Genomic DNA, 17052 nt, shown 5'->3' with positions numbered 1-17052 from the left:
AATTAATGCAGTGGCATGGGAAGAGGTAGAGCAGATTAAACCCTTGGACATGCTCTTGGGCCACATCCTCCAGAGTTGCTGCGCATGACCTGATAAACACTTCAAAGCACCAGGCTCATAAACAGGAAATAAAAAAACGTAAGAGTGGCTCGCAGATAGCTATCGCTTTGTTCCTGGGAGGGGTTGACATTCTTTGTCGCAGGAAAACGCTGAGAAGGGAAGAAGTGGACGCTTCTGTTAAGAGAGCACTTTTCTCTCCTCCTAGGGGCGCCAGTGGGGATCCGACACTTACCTGCGGGAGGTTTTATGGTGCTTACAAAACCTTGATCACAGACATGCCGTTGCTGCCTCCGCTATCACACCATCCTTTTCTCGGCTTATCGGTCCACTTCCTCCCTGTTGCCCACACTATCTGCCGCCCTGACTGCCTCTGCACTCCAAAGGCACTTCTAATAGCGGGTATCTAACTGTTATACCCAAGGTAGGTATTAATATGAGATTGATATGACTCTCTGCTTGTTTTATGGCTCGTCGTGGAAGTTCTTGAGGTCAGAGACAGATGCGGATGACAGCAGCAGCTGCCTCTTCAGTCAAGCTGAGAGTGACTGATTGACTTCAGTGGGAGAGTGGCAGAGCAGTGATGGAGAGAGCCCGCTAATGAAGGACCGTGATTTACATGGAGCCCAAGGGATTGAACAATGCCTAACTTTGCTGAACATGCAAGTGAAGAGACTTGGCACAATTTTCAGGTACAGTACATCTCATCCAGCCAAGCGCATGTTCCTACCTAAGGTTTAAGTACCTAAAATGTCCATTTTAGTTTCAAATTGAATTTAAGAAGCAACTGAAAATGAAAATTTTCTGCGATGGAACTTGGTTGACAAAACCAGCGCAAAAGGGAACCGGCAAATCTGACCTGGCATGATATGGGGGAAGAAAAAAGAATGAAAAGTTGGGACCAAGATGAGAAAGAAGAATGCAGAGAAAGGACACGAATCAAGGTCAGCCAACCAAAAGCCAAGTTTCCCACCATGGCAAGATGCTGTGATGGGGATTGTGGGATTGTGGTTCCATTAATGAAATTACACAGCTGGTTCCATATCTCTTTGGATCCCTGCTAAGGTTTGATCCCTCCCCTAGAGCCACAGCTCAAGCAACTCCCACACACACACACACACACAATATGAGCACAAAGTCAGTATCTCCCTTTCATCGAAGAAATGCACCGCATTGTGCACTCCTGGCAACTCATTAATGCAAAGCTCTGCAATTACATCGCGGTGGAGACCCCAGTTGGGTTCTCCATCACCGACCCCTGACAGCCACAGCTGCATTTCATGGAGATGCGCATTCCTTGATTCACTGTCACTGACAGGTGTACAGGCATTGACTGAGCACCGATATTTATGGGATATTAACTCTTGGCCTGCGCAGTCTGGGATGAATCTGATAATGGCTCAATATGTGAACATCTCATCTAACATATTGCATGAATCAGAGGCTTCCTCCTCCCGGCGTGACATCGCCTCCTGTACAGGACATGTCGGGGCTGTGGGTGGTGTGTTGTCACTAGTGGACTCAGGAGGGCAGGGTGTTAATTGTGAGGGCTAACACTCCAGGGTGGGTGTCCAGCCGGCTTTCACACAACACTCCCGTCCCAAGACACATGGCACATCATTAGAGCCCCCATTAGAGCCGGGGCGTAGAGTTAAGAGCACATCTAGAACAGGGCCCTGTCACTGTCAAACGCACCGGCCCAGATGAGCCACCTGCACTACACAGCCACTCAACACCTTTTAATTGGGCCTCCAAAATAGATCTGACCCTACGGGGGACCTTGTCACCTCTCAAATACCACCTGACATATCAACTGATATTTGCATGAATATCAAACGCACAGGACAGAGTCATGACACAGATCTGAAGACAGACAGGAAATGATCACAAGCCACAAGTGTGAGTTAAATTGCTGGCAACGAAGAGGGATGTTTATTTTCGTTGCCAACTGTTTGTGATCAGAATGTTTGAAACCTGTTACTGTAGGTGCAGACAGCTTGAAAGTTGGCAAGAAGATTCGAATGAAAGCTTGTTAGCCGCTTGAAAAAAGTTGGCTTGTGAAGCTAATGTGAACATCTACAAACATTTGTTTAATCTGTTGCATACTAAGCGTTAGCATTTACTCATTAAATGTGATGCACCATATAAAACTCCTCTTTCCTTCCATTTACTACCTCCATCAGATCCAGAGCAATGGCTCCAGAGTCTCCAGGCAACGCTGCTAAAGAGGCCGCCATTTTAGGAGACAGACTGGGTTTGACAAAGTATTAAATACCCTGCACTCAGCAGCCCCTTATAGTAATTGAGCCCAAGGGCAAGTTCCTTCAAATGGGCCTGTACCCGCTGCCACTCAGCCTCACTACCCTGTAACAAATGGTTTTACTCAAACTAAGCGCTTTCACAACAGCACAAGACATACAGAGAAGGCTGCCTGTAATTAGGCAGGGCTTAGCACGAACAGTGTCAGGAGAGGTGACATGGCTGTCTGAACTCTGCATCTAATCAGCATGTCAAGATTGCTGGTAAGGACCAGCTGACCTCTTACTGGCCTTCAGGCCTTTGTGTACCGGCCCACTTCTGGCTCATCCTCTTATAAACTGGCCCCCCATTGATGCAGTAAGCCATGCACTTAGTGTCCTTAGCTACCCGTTGTGCTATCAGAGACATTAGCTATACTTTATTCCCAGTTTGCAAACCAATTTGCCCCCAATCCTCCCTTCAACACAAGTCGGTAATCCCCACAGTCCTTTTAAAGTGCCAGATGTTAGTGAAAGGGAGAGAAGTTCTTAAGACAGGAGGGTAGGGGCATCCAAGCCCGAATCACACTCTCATCCAGTCAAAGCCTCAGGACTTTGGGCTTCTCTCCATACGCAGGCACTAGGGCCAAGCACCAGGCACATGAGCCGTAACTGAGTCAGGCAGCTTCTGTCTAGGAGCCAAACTCAACAGTAGCCCCAGTTCACTGGGCCACACATTTCAGCCTCTGATGAGCTGCACCAAAAGCTCTCTAAGTGTCTTCTGGTTCTTAATGTGTTAAGAAAAAAAAAATACACAAAGCAACCAGTTTACCCCCCTTTCATTTTTACCATCTGCAGATTCAGACAGTTTAAAAGCCTTCAATACTCAATGCCATGCTAATACACTGGAGAGGATGTGATAGGCACATGTCTCATGATAGCGATCATATGAGATTCCTGGTAATATATAGGCAAGACATCCTCTGATCTTTTCGTGGTGGCCCTGATAGAGGTTAATTTGCTGAAGTCTCTGTACCTGTGATAACTCATCACTCCGTCAACTCTATTAAATAAAGGCACAGGGCTTTGTCTAAAGATGAACTATGTCCATTTCACTTGTCTCATTTGACAAATAGAAACAAAGGGATGGATAGACATACAGAAAGCGGGAAAAGTGTCTGCAGGCTCCGGGACACTTGAAACCAATTCCCAAGCCATCAACGAGCCAACTGGAGATCTCTCAGCTGTCACCTACTCCAGTCGAGAAAAGGTTTCTGGGTGTTTTGGAGTGTTGACTCAGCTAGGGGCACAAAAGAAATAGGATGAGACGAGGGGAGAGAGGAAGAGTGAGAGAGAAAAAGAAAGAGAGAGCCAGGGAGAGTGCATTTAATCTCAGAGTCATTTATTTTTAATACCCGCCAGCTTCTTTGTTCTCTCTTTGATCTTCACCTTCCTGGATTTATTGCGATACACAGACAAAGCACAGAATCAACAAAATAAAATAATGAATGAAATGTGTGACTTGACAGCTAATTCCACATCAAAACAGCAACTGTAGGGGAGTGGAGGCGAACGTGAGAAAAAGAGCAAGAGGGTGAGAGAAGGACTAAGTGAAGTCAAGCACATGGGTCTTAATAAAGTCTTAATAAAGCCAAGAGGTGCCTAAGAAGATGGTGACAGATACGCCTATAGAACATCAAACAGAAATCTCATTGCTTTACAGCCGGTACAAAGCAGATCCTGGCCATGCGGCCCACGACATTCCTGTAACAAACGCCACAACAAGTGGGATGGCTGAAAAGCAGGAACAAATTGGATCAGATCAAACACCCACATCCCTGAAGTGAAAACAAAGGACCAATTCACTAGCCAGCTGGTCAGCTCTCTGATTTCAGAAATGATTACCAGCTCATAAACATCACTTCTGACTGTAATGTGCAAAACTAGCCTACAGGAGTGGATCAGTGAAGCAGTCTGTGAGCACAGTGTGAGGCAATCGATGGCACTAGCACGGCGAAGGCCAGTACATAGGCAGGCCTAAACGTGCCTCAGACTGTTGGGGTGGTGGCTACGTTCGATCGCAGGAACCCAGCGACCTTTGTTTCTAGCCAGCCTCACAAGTTTGGTGCTGCCGTTAGCCGAGAGTGCGGTGTTCAATTTTCATTTGCACCCTTAGCCGAGTGAACACAGGGCCGTCTGACACATCCAAATGAGAGGCCAGGTCAATATTCATACAGTTGAAGAATAACAGGAAGTCATATCATAATAGAGTTCTTCAGAACAGCAAGGCTTCTTAAGCGAGTCTGCATCTGAGTCATATAATAGACCGCAGAGAAGAAAAATAGAGCTATGAATATGCTACAGTAGGCAGCAGGGCAAAAAAAAAAAAAACAGCATAACTATAAAGAGCCAAATGAACATAATAAATAATTCAGGGCCAAAAGTCCGAACAAACATTAAATACTATATTTCCGGGCACTTAAAAGTTTAGGCATGCAATATTCTCCTTCTTCTTAGAGCAATTGGCAATGTGGGCTGTGATAACTATGTGAGAGAGTGAGATGAAGAGAGGGAAAGAGAGAGAGAGAGAGAGAGAGAGAGAGAGAGGGAGAGAGGGAGCGTGATTTCTCTGTGCCCTTTGAGTGCTGTTACATATGGTCTCTGCACACTGTTAGTCTCCCGTGGCAACACTTCCTACGGATGCATCTGCAGTGGCTGAGCTATGACCTCCTCAAGTGACTGAGCCAGAGGATGCATCAAGATGACAGCCTCCAGCCCTGCGCCTGCTTGCCTGTCTGCCTGCTGAGAAGAGAGAGAGCTATCCCCATGCTCGCTCATCCATCCAAGGCCACTTCAGCCACCCGGAACATGTGCTGACCATTCCTGCCAAGGCTCAGTCCCATTTCCCCCCTGTGCCGTAGCGGACCACGCTGCATTCAGGTGGCTGATGCCTGGGTCATCTGTTCCTTAGACCAGAGGGAGAGAACAAAAAAAAAAAAAAAAGATCCAGTCTCTTGCCATCCTTCTCCATATGCTCTGCCCTCCTACGAAGGTTCTGACTTTGTGGTGAAAACAGGGTTCAACACCGATCGATGGCATCGAGAGCCGAAATCCATTTCAGACTGAAGGATCGATGCGGGCTGAGGCAGAGGAGGCCTGGCGAATGGGACGCCACCTTTAAGAGATAACCTATCCAGACTGTTGTTATGGATCAATGGCGGCCATCTCTTTACGACACTGCATTTCATCAAGCCACAGAGCCTGCTCTCATTTTTTCATCTCCAAAGCTCCAGATTCCTTTCATTTCTCCTGCTGCAAGGTGAAGCGCTTGCCTTCCCTCATTAGCACTGTCAAACACATCAGAAAAGGGATGTAAGGCACATTGCTGGAAAAGGTGTGATGTAGTGGGGCACAGTGCCCTCTATGGTCCTTTCTGGCACTGCAGGTGTTCTGGATTCTGCATACAGACGTACAGAAGTTCGGACTAGAGGAGGAGCAACCAGGCTTTTGATTGCCAGGCTTGAACATACTGATATCAAGCAGACAAGGGGCAGAGTTTATGCTCTCTCTCTCTCTCTCTCTCTCTCTCTCTCTCTCCCTCTCTCTCTCTCTCTCTCTCTGTGTGTTAAGCTCCTCAAAGGAATTCTGGGACATAACAAATATAGCCAAGCTGGGTCAAAACGTTCAGACGTATTAAGGCATATAAAATCATCATGCTATTTAAACACACTTCAGGCTAGAGCCGGCCTTTCATCCTTGCACTGAGTGACAGATCTAACTAAAGGCACAGAGCAGGCTGTTTGGTCTGGGACTGAGACAGCCCTCCAAATGAGGGCTAAGACAGAGTAACAGGTGACAGCTAATCAGTGGCATCTGGTTGGAGGATGGCTGATAGGAACAAGTGACATATCCAGAGCAGCGTTAGGTTCACTGAAAGGTGTCTGCTGTAACTTTAGAGTCTGGCCAACGATCAGCTTACATGTGTCTCCTGCAGCATGCATAAACACAGGGATTAGCAACAAGCACAGCTACAGTAACTTCTTCAGTAACAGATTACAGAATTGGTGCAGGGAGTCGGTATCACACATTTGCACCAGTTTAGCACACCAGAAAACAGGGCAGAATAAGACAACGTTTCAGCCAATCAAAATATATGGATAAAAGTATCGGGACACCTGCTCATTCTTTCAAAATCAAGTATTTAAATAAGTTTATCCCGCTTTTGTTGGAGTAACGGTCTGTACTGTCCAGGGAAGGCTTTCAACTACATTTTGGAGTTGCTGTGAAGATTTGATTGCATTCAGTGCCAAGAACATCAATGGTCATTAATAGGTCAGGATGTTGGATGATCCCCACCCCACCTCATCCCCAGCTCATCCCAAAAGTACTGCTTGAAGCAACATCATTGCAGAGAACACAGTTCCACTACTCCACAGCTCAATGCTGAGGGGCTTTATACCCCTCTAGCCCAAGTCTGCCATTAGGTTTAGTGCCAATAGGCTCCTACTTCTCTACAGGGACTAGACAAGCAGTGTGTCAGCAATGTAACTTAAAGTAGTTGAATGCATTCAGTCTAAGGGGCTTCCACAAATACTTTTTTTTATATGTAAACACAGTTATATATATAGTTTAGATTAAAGGGTAGCTTAAAGTCCCCCAAAATGCAGTGTTAAATTAAATAATGTTGATATTGCATTACAATTTAATGAAACATTACTGTGTACTAAATATCCATATCTGATCCTTATCTAAGAACTGTCTGAATATCTTAATAGTCTAATAAGCACAGCCGATACCAATGCCTGCTATGCAGCTGAACTAAACACAACATAGAAAGTACTTAATGCAGGTGGTGTTATAGACCCTACAGGTGTTAGACCCTTTGCTTACTACAGCATTCCAGCTTTTTATGAGATTAAGAATGCATGCTTTACTGCACTTTACTGCAATCTGCATCAGAGTGAAATGATAGGGAATGTATAGCTGGGTGTAAAACACCACATCAGCCTGGAGACTGGTATGGGTACCGCTTATATAAGCAGTACTCAAGATAAGCACCTCTCAGTTTACATTGAGAGATGAAAAATAGGGTGAAATATATCAACGAAGTTATTAATGGGGCGCATTTTGTACACATTGTGATTATTCAATAAACATCTGTTCTATTTATTAATGTTTATTTTCTTTCCCTTTTTAAAGATAGTGTTATATAAAAGTGCCATATCATATCATATATATCTGTGTGTATATTTAAATACATTATTTAAAGAATCAAAAACAAGGAAAAACTTGTTTACTTAAAACTTGTAATCTTACAAAACAATTATAACAATTATCGCTGTAGCAAACTACACAATTGACAACCAACCAACCTGTTAAGTACTGTATTAAAAAGAGCTAAGAGTAGCAACTCCAGAACGACTTTGCTCTTTGTACCTTGAAGTATGAGACGAACGTAAAAGGAAAGAGTGGGTTATACAGACGTGTACTGCTTAACTGTTCAAACAGAAGCAGCATTAGACATTTTCCTGACAAGTCCCTGAGAGAGGATTCTACAGCAATGGATGGTGGCTGTACTCAAGGATTATGATCCTTGATGAACAAGAGTTTCTGCTCATCATTGTGTGAATATGTGTGTATATATGTGTGAAATTGTGTGTGTGTGTGTGCATAAGTATGTGCAATTTATGGGTGAACTTACCCCCTCCTTGTCTGGAGTATTCATCTGCTTCATGGTGCACTAAGTCAGTCACGCAGCCTCCGTAGGGCAGACGGCCCTCATGGTCAAAAGCTTTGAGCGTCTCGCTGGAGCTGTAGGATTTCTGGGTGGGCACGCGGCATTCCTCGCTATCCAGAGAAGAAGTGGTGAACTGGAGCTCTTTCTCACAGTGGCCGCGAGTCAGAGAGCGGTGTCTGCGCTCCTTCAGGTCCATGGCTGCTGCAGTCGGCCGAATGGACCGATCTTAGAAGCAAAGGTCTTAGCAAACTGTCTGGTCCCTCACCTATCACACACAGTAGAGAGGGCGAGAGAAAAACTTTCTTTAGAAGCTGCATTTATCTCCAGCCAAAACAAAAGCACATTGTTCATTTAAATAAATTATTCCCTCAGTCTCAGCTTTCTGTTCTTGGCTGACAGAACTAGAACCCGACATGGTCTTCTGCTGTTGTAGACCATCTGCTTAAAGGTTTGATGTTTTGCAGATTTTCTGCAAGGCTGTGGTTTGTTGATGTAAATGCAAGTTGATATGTCATTTTTGATGCTATTTAATTCCATAATTGAATCATTCAATGCCTAAGCCAAGCAAAATTATAACAATAACTCAACACTTCTTCTTAACACCAAGGTTTTCTAAATTGGACATATAGGTCTATATGGCCAACCTTTAATTGGAATAGAACCTTTATACTAGGTAGATGTAACCTTTAGGTTCTCATTTACAAAATTGGTTCTTCAAGAGACCATCCATTCAACAGCCTTAAGCGATTTATGGTATTTATACTGTTCTGTTTAAGAGTTTAAGGGGAAAAACAGTGGATCTGTACAAGTAGACTGAGGTACTGTATCATCTAATCAAAGTCATGAAGCTGTCATAAAGGCGGAGAGCGCAGATGAAGGACCAGGGTGGATCTGCGCTCTGCTAGTGACGGATCAACGCTGCTGAGGGATTGGTGGTGAAACAGAGGAAGGCCGGGAAGGCAGAGGAAATGACTTGCGGGCATTGAGAGTCTCTCCCTCATTATCAGGAGCAGAATGAGAGGAGTTCCCTCAGAGGCCAGGAGAAGATAATCACACATGCCGGAGTGTGTGTGTATGTGTGTGTGTGTGTGTGTGTGTGTGTGCTGGAGAAAACAGGGCCTCAAGTCACCCAACCTTCTCCGTCCACAACCCTCCCACTGTAATCATGCTAACTCAGGTGCTAGGTTTAGTAGTCAGTCAAACGCCCCCAGTGATACACCACGTTATTGACACAGCATCAGTTCTACTCTAGCCATGAGCAATTTGGTGGTCTGGTGCTAAATCTAGCTTTTGATAATTAGACAGTAATTAAAAGCAACTTGAACTGCACCAGTAGAGCTGTAGGCAGCAGGCATCAGCATGACAGCTAGTTCAAACCCACACAAACACACACACCGTCTCACCTGTGTTTGAACCTCCTACAACACAGCGACTAAGCAGAGAACTGAAACGAAAAATCATATTCTCTAATGGAAAACGACGAGGAGATCAAGAGGCAAATGCTACCACAAGGGAAAGAAAAAATAGTTACAAAGTACCTCACAGATCACAGATTACTTTTAGAAATAAAAGTACCACAGTAGAACACTTTGGTCCCCTAATACAACAGGACAAACTCAGAGTCAGAGTTTGTTCAAATTATTGTATTCAGTGATTATCCTCCAAATAATAGTGCATGTTTAATTACCAAATAGATGCTCATAATCAGTCAGTCAGTGTTGATATTGGCAAATGGGGCTGCAACTAATGACTATTTTGAGAACGCTGATCTAATCAAATAATGTTGATTGGTTCTTTTTGTTGAAGGGTGGGACATTTATCCATACCCAGCAAGTGGATTGGCTCTTTTCGTTGAAGGACAGGACTTTATCCATAACCAGAAAGCTGACTGTCTCTTTTTTGTTGACAGGTTATCCTCCAATTTAATTACTCCAATTTGTAGTTCAACCTGTGATCTGTCTCCCCATTTATGGGTTGACTTGCTTGAACATTTCTCCTGTTACTCTCAGTCCATGTCCACATGGTCTCCCACGACTCACAGATATAACTGTGATATTACCAGAGTGATGTCATTGCGGATGTGTGGCCGTGTTGCCTTAATATCCACACTCTTCGTTCAAGTGACCGACAGCTGCTCAGTGGGCATGTTTTCACTGCTGATATGCAGAGATTAAGGAAATTATTACTTCAAGAAGTAACCACAGTGGTCAAACTGTATTTGTGAAACATGCGTAATGACGTCACCAACTAATCGACTACTAAATTAGATGCCAGTTGATCTAGCAGGGGTGCAACAACTAGTTCTCCAGCCTAATGCTTTCACTTTCCCCTCACTACACTCAACTCTGCTGCTTTTGGAAGCTGGAAAACAGAAAAAACTTCAACCTGATCCACAATGTATTGGAACATGTTTGGCCAGGGTCCCAAACACAGCAAGATGATACCTTTGTCACCCATTCTGATTTGGTCTTATTTGGTCTAAGCTTTTATATTAACTGAAGATTTTTGTCTTCTAGAAAATAACCAAACATCCAAGCCAAGAACCTTCTAATTGACTTTATTTTTAAGATGTAGCTTGCATGCTTTTGTTGCAGCTTAGTTTATTTCTGCTGCCCCATTGTGTCTCTCCACACTATCCACCACGCCACACTATCCACTGCATTAGCATGATTGGAGGAGAAGCTGCTTGCCCCAGGGTGTACACAACCCAGCGAGTGAAGACAGCAGAACTGTTCTCTCTTCACTCCAACAGATGATTACACAAAAAGCATGGCCACTAGCTATTCACCATGCCATGTTTACTGAGAAGCCAAAAGGAACAATGGCGCAAAGAGAAAGTCATTAGGTTGTGATCGTTGGTCCCACTTGCTAATAACCTCAAACAAAGAGGGGGAGAGCGAGCGAGAGAAGAGGAGAGAGAGAGAAAAAAACACGAATGCAGCAGATGATGCATTTAATAAGGATTCATTAAAAGAATACTCCAAGGTCAGTTTGAGATCTGCTGGCAATGTCCATTGATTAAGTGCTGGCATTAATGTGTAAAAGATGCCATTAGGAAATGAATTACGGCGTTCATCAACAAGTTCGCTAACTATTAAACAGCAAACGTTTGCAGTATTGCAAGCAAACTCAAAGGCAGAGAAAAGCGGATGACTACACTACACTGGATGCTGGAACGCTTGGTTGCCCATTTCGGCATGTCCTCAAATCCACAAAAATGTCTGACCTTCTCAAGTCAAAAAAAAAAAAAAACCCTCCTCCCGTGCGTTTTTGACCCATTTCTTCTCCCGTTAGACGCACAAATAAGCACTTTGTCATCAGCGGGGATGGAGGGCAGCCTGCAGTCATGATGTGAGGAAAGCGTGGACACTACAGCCACAGGGCCTTTTAAAGCACTGCTGAAAGGAGTGTGGTGACATGTCTGGTGTATAAGTATAGTAGGCGGTGTGTGGGGAGAGGAGGGGGCTATGAAAGCAGCGTAGTGGCAAGATGATGCTGTAAGATGGAGAAGAAGCAGGTCAATATTCGGCTGGGCTGCAGCACAAGCAGGTCACTCCTTCAATTCATTCCAGTGGTGGAAAAATGTAGAGAGTGCCTGGGGGCACGGAGCATAACGGAACAGTTTTGCCTGATCCAACTCCCTCCATACCAGTCCAGGAGAAACGGGTAGCGGGAGAGAGAGCAGGGGAGCGGTAAGCAAATGGGGGAGGGGGGGGGGGGGGGGGGGGCAAGGGAGAAGAGGATGACAGAATTCAGGACAGGGAGATCAATCACTGAGCTCCCACGCAGGTGAACGCTGCAAGGTTAATGATAACTGGCTTCTGGCACAGTGCATGCACAACACGCACACTGCAACACACGCACACAACACATTATCACCTCCCACGTCTGCTGGTCAAATGCGTCACAAGAGGCAAGAGCGCCCGCCCTCACATATGCATTTCATGGCACACATCTTGCTGTGCCAGGGCACCCTGCTAAATATGTGCACCCCCTGCAAAAATCCGTGCGAGATTACACGAGACGGAGAACGCAAATTCCCAAGAGTGAGAGAGAGCCGACCATGAAATTGCAGCAAAATGGAAGGCGTAATTGTAAAATGATAGGAGGGTTACAAATTAATTTCAAAAATTACAGCGCAAAACATTTGGCACGACGGGGAGCTCTTTCCAAAGTGAACTTTTTTTTAAAATGGGAACCTTAGGAATGAGTTCAGCAGTATGTATAGCATCACCCATGGTCAAAGAGGTACTGCAATGCAGAGATCATCAGGCATTTATAGTCTTAAAAACAAAAGGGCCAAACTGATTTTTTGGGGGCAATGCCAAAGGTCCCTAAAGAACCTGTCTATGCAAGATTCAACTAAACAAAATTGTCTTTGGTTCAGGTCGGACGCATCATAGCTAACAAAATACTCAAAACTCCACAATCAGGCTAGTGACCCCCTGTACAAAGTGTTTCTTTAAGCGGCTGTTCTATTTGAAGCAAGACAACCCTAAGAACCATGTGTGAACCATGCTTAAACAGTTTATTGCCTGTCCGACAAGGTAGTTCCAAGGTAGTTTGACATACTCTGACCTTTTTAGATGGTTCTATATATACACAAGGAAAAGCTGAAAAACTGAAACAAGCTCCACTATTGTTAGTCAACTAACGCTTTTTCAGTACTGTATAGCACCAATTTCTGAGGAGTGTGCCTCACCAGACTGTAGCTTGAATGGACCTGGCCAATGTTATAAATAAATTCAAGAACTTTGCCACCGGTCTGGATAATTTACAGCCAGTGTTATCAAAGAAATGTCTCCCATTATAATCAAAACCATTACTTTACCTCATTAACCATTCCTTTACTTCTGTTGTATTTTCTGATGTACTGAAATGGCCAATTGTTAACCCGTTATAAAAAGAAAAAGACCCGAAAGTATTCTATAATTATAGAATATATCTATTTTTCATCTATCATTTAGTAAATACATACTCCACCATTACTGTATCTTGGAAAACATTCAACCACAATAGTCTTGGTCAATTTAATTGAGAAAACCTCTACTGCAGTCAATAAAAAATGGACCATTGGAGTTTTTTTTGAACAACGTGACACAGTCACAATAAAATGCCATTCAAATTATAGGGCTACATTTTCTTGTCTGATATATTTAGCCATTAATCAATATTAACATGTTAACATGTTTTCATATATGCTTTTTAGTATATGTTCCCTAGTAGTCCAATTTCACAGGTCGGGACACAGATCAAATGACCGAAATGTCTATGTGGTGTACTCACTGGTGACAAACACAAAAAGACATAACTGTTTTCACAACAGTCAAATAAATAAAATATAATATTTGACTTGTAATACATGCTGTTAAATAAATATAACACAATATAGGGCCATTATTACAGTATTATTACAGAACTATTTACTATGTTTTCCAAAAACATCAGATTCTACATGTGCAAAATAAATCATAAAAAATGTTTTTTTTGTCTTTGTTGATTTTTTTAAAATCTTTTCTTTGCCTTCACACAATAATATTCTTACCATCTTCTTTTTTCCCCTTTTTTATAGTTATTAGGTTCTTCATCACCACAAGATCTTCATGTTATACAACTTTCTTCAGGATAATAATTTACACTTTCTATTATTGAGGAACTTAAATGTGCAATTGTCTACCACTTCATCTCCTACGCTTCAGACATCTACCAGAGTGTTGGGTGGTCGATTTGTTGTTAGTTTATTCATTTATTCTGTAAATTCCTCATTTGTGCTCTTTGTAAAAGCAAGCAAATTTTTTTTGGCCACCCATCAGCTACCCATACCCATCAGATATTAGTTGCTTAAACTGTATGCCCAGAGGTCATCTGAAAGCTGTATTCCTAAGCAAACCCTTTCCTAAACCCACACCAAATCACAAACATGGATATTTTAGCCTCAGTCAAATATGTATGTTTGGCCAGGCTTTTGTCCTTTAGTGATGCTAAGAGTTGAACAATGCTTCTGAGGTGAGGACTGGCCGTCACAGAGCACCAGAACAAGCAGCATTAGTTCCGAATGAAGCGACAAACAGTGAGCAGGGACAAGCACGGCCGTGGCCTCTAGTTTCAGATTCTGCTCTGTTGCACTACATAACCTCCGAACATCTCCCCCTCCAATCAGAGCGGCCCAAAAAACATCCATTACCTGAGTCATCTAATTCAATAATGGCAAAATAAACAACCCACAACGGCCAGCGTGACTCCTGGAAAATCAGCACATTAAAGCAGCAAAAAGACATTTTATCAGAGCTCACTTCCTTCCCTGCATGTGGGCCAGGGTGAAACGTATAATTCTAAATCTGAATTGAATTTGAATAATATAAACAGGATCAATCAGCATACAAAGCCTGTTATCACAAACTACTGAGCTCAAGGATAAACAAGTTTGCGTCTGTCCTCTCCAGCGATGGAAAATTACAGCCTTGTTGTCTGACATGTTTCCTACTAGGGGGAACTATTTCCTTACATCGGCAACGGATATGCTTTTGAGGTTAGCGTGCTGAATTATTATGCCGATAAGTTTTGATTGACAGCTTTGCAGGGGTCTCACTTTGAAGTTGATAAGATACATTTTGTCTCGTGGTTCTGCGATGCAGCGAGCAAAGATAGCGCTGTTTCTGTTTACATATTTTGCCCCCAGCTTAGAACTGTTTCACTGCACAGCACAACACAATCTCCAATTAGTCAAAGCACAGATGACAACGGGGTGTGTGTTCAGTCAGAATAGCATGTAGCAATATATCTGGCGAACACAAGGTCCTCTGCAGAGCACCTTCTCACATGGTTTGAAAGCAACCATGGCATGATTAAGGATTGTGTTCTGTGCACTTTCTTCAACTCATAAACTAATTCAGGGATGCATAGCAGATAATCTTTGCAGAAAATGTCTGCAGATAAAGTATGGAGAAGAATCCGGTCTTAAAAAAAACAAATGGTGAAGTATGCTGTTCCTGGAGCTCCTGTGTGGCACTACTGTCTAAGCGTTGCCTCAATCATCAGGAGATGGCAGGTTTGAACCCCAGGAATGCCACAGCCTTCCATTGCCAGCATAGAGTATAACTGTCTTCCTCACTCACTTTGGCCTCGCCATCCTATCCCCCCATCACTCAGCGCAATGATAGTCAACATGGCCATCTGTTAGTTGCTGTAACAGATGACAGTCCAATGGCGTTCCATTAGCAGCAGTTAAAACAAGATCTGTCCAATAACTTTGAGTTTGCAAAGTTGAAACTGATGACATCGAGTGAGGTTGGCTGGGCCTGGCCTTCACTCTTCCACTGCTGGTAGAATCATTTGATAGGGGAAGTACTAGCTAGGGAACAAAACACACCACATTCAAATGCATCACCTCATTCTCCTCTGCAGTACCTGCAATACTGAAATATGTTACCTGCTGCTTGTAACAACCTTAACAAGCCCAATAAACGTCAGAAAGCAAGGTTGAGAGGCTGCTGTGATATGCTGCAAATATTTGCAAGCCAGCGCTTTAATTAACACAAAAGCATTTCACACCACTACAAAAATGTTTGCTTACAAACAGTCCAGTATTCCCCTTTGGTGCCCGGAGAAAATTCTGATCCGAGTTCCTGTTTACGAGTTTAGTTGGAATCAGGAGCAATCACGTAGAGGCGTGTGCGTTAATTCTAGCGACGGGGACAAAAGGAGGTACACCTTAAGAGGAATTAGGTGTCCAGACAGTTCACTTTGGCAGCTAATGCCTAATTGTGTCCCGCTGGGACAAGCCATCCACTCATCGTTCGAGAGCGAAAAACAGAGGGTGGTAGATGTCCCTCCAGCACGGAGGGACTACAGATGAGGTGATTCACCAGAGCATCTCATCTGCCACGTCATTCTTACTTCAGATATTAATTACCCTCGTTCAGCCCAAGAAAGAGAAGAACAAAACTTTGTCGCAGCATGGACGGCGAGGAGAGGTAGAACAGAGCAGCATTGTGTGGCTTTCGATTGAGATTTTAATGAGTAGATCCTTTCCCGGGCAGGGGTCATTAATCACGTCCGATATGGAGGTGCGGCTGACGGGGCAGAGCCTGGCCATGGCACGGCATCAGCTGGAACAAGGCCGCCATTTTGAGTCCAAACAAAGCCCAGTGCCAAGCCATAACTAGCCCACAATGAGCGGCTCTACAGTATGATTGGGCTTCATCTCTCTCTCCCTCTCTCTCTCTCTCTCTCTCTCGCGCTCTCTATTTCTCTCTCGCTCATTCTGTCAGTCGGCCTCTCGCTTTTTCCCTCTGTCTCCTTCTACCTGCTGACAGCTCTCCAGGGAAGCTCTCTTCTCTTCTGCTTTGTCTTACCTATTGTTGGAACGGACATATTCATATCCAACAAATGCATCCAGACTGCTCCCTATTATAAAACACATTGCAGTCACCACCTTTAATATGATCTGGCCTGAGCAGAATATCCTGCGCGTAAAATGAGAGACAGTTTGCTCAGCTTTGGTGTAGTTCCCAGTCTTTTCAAATACATGAGCATTTGATACCTGTGGTAATTCAATAGCAAGAGCAGGAAGAAAGATCTCATTTGACCTTGCTTATCTGCTTCCCTCTCCTCTATTAAACTCAACAGCGGACCAGTCCCTCATTCGTCTTCTTTTACTTCTTCCTCCTGTATCACACGACATCCTTTAGCTTCATCCAAAATGTTCATATTTCTCTACATTTCTAAACCAGAACTACGCTGACAGGATTAAAGCAATGATACTATAGTAAACATAATATTTACCAAGATCTACCTGGATGCTGTAGAACATCCAAAGTTTACATGCACTGCTTCCTCCAATCATTCCTAAGGCAAAAAATGCTAAATGCAAAAGTGTTTAAGTCTTGTGTATATTAGTCTTGAAAATAGAATATGCATGAATTATCCTTATTACCATAAACTACATCAACATCTAAATGTATTCAAATGCACATTTTTACCAATGATGCTTACAGTTTGTCAAAGTTTAGAGTTTGTAAG

General features: G+C 43.6%; 1 protein-coding gene across 6 annotated transcripts in view; it reads right to left on the bottom strand.

The window, feature by feature from the left end:
* The window catches only part of tenm2a (teneurin transmembrane protein 2a), a 667726-nt gene that overhangs the window by 270694 nt on the left and 379980 nt on the right, over positions 1-17052 (bottom strand). For all 6 annotated transcript variants that reach the window (XM_072664035.1, XM_072664037.1, XM_072664038.1 and 3 more), the window contains one exon: positions 7996-8296. In XM_072664035.1, the coding sequence (XP_072520136.1) occupies positions 7996-8227 (232 nt within the window). In that variant the 5' untranslated portion in view covers positions 8228-8296. The remainder of the gene's footprint in view (positions 1-7995; positions 8297-17052) is intronic.

The sequence above is a fragment of the Salminus brasiliensis genome, chromosome 19, assembly GCF_030463535.1.
Source record: "Salminus brasiliensis chromosome 19, fSalBra1.hap2, whole genome shotgun sequence".
Classification (NCBI taxonomy): Eukaryota; Metazoa; Chordata; class Actinopteri; order Characiformes; family Bryconidae; genus Salminus; species Salminus brasiliensis.
The sequence above is the reverse complement of the archived record's forward strand: the minus strand, read 5'-3'. Positions and strand labels throughout refer to the sequence as shown.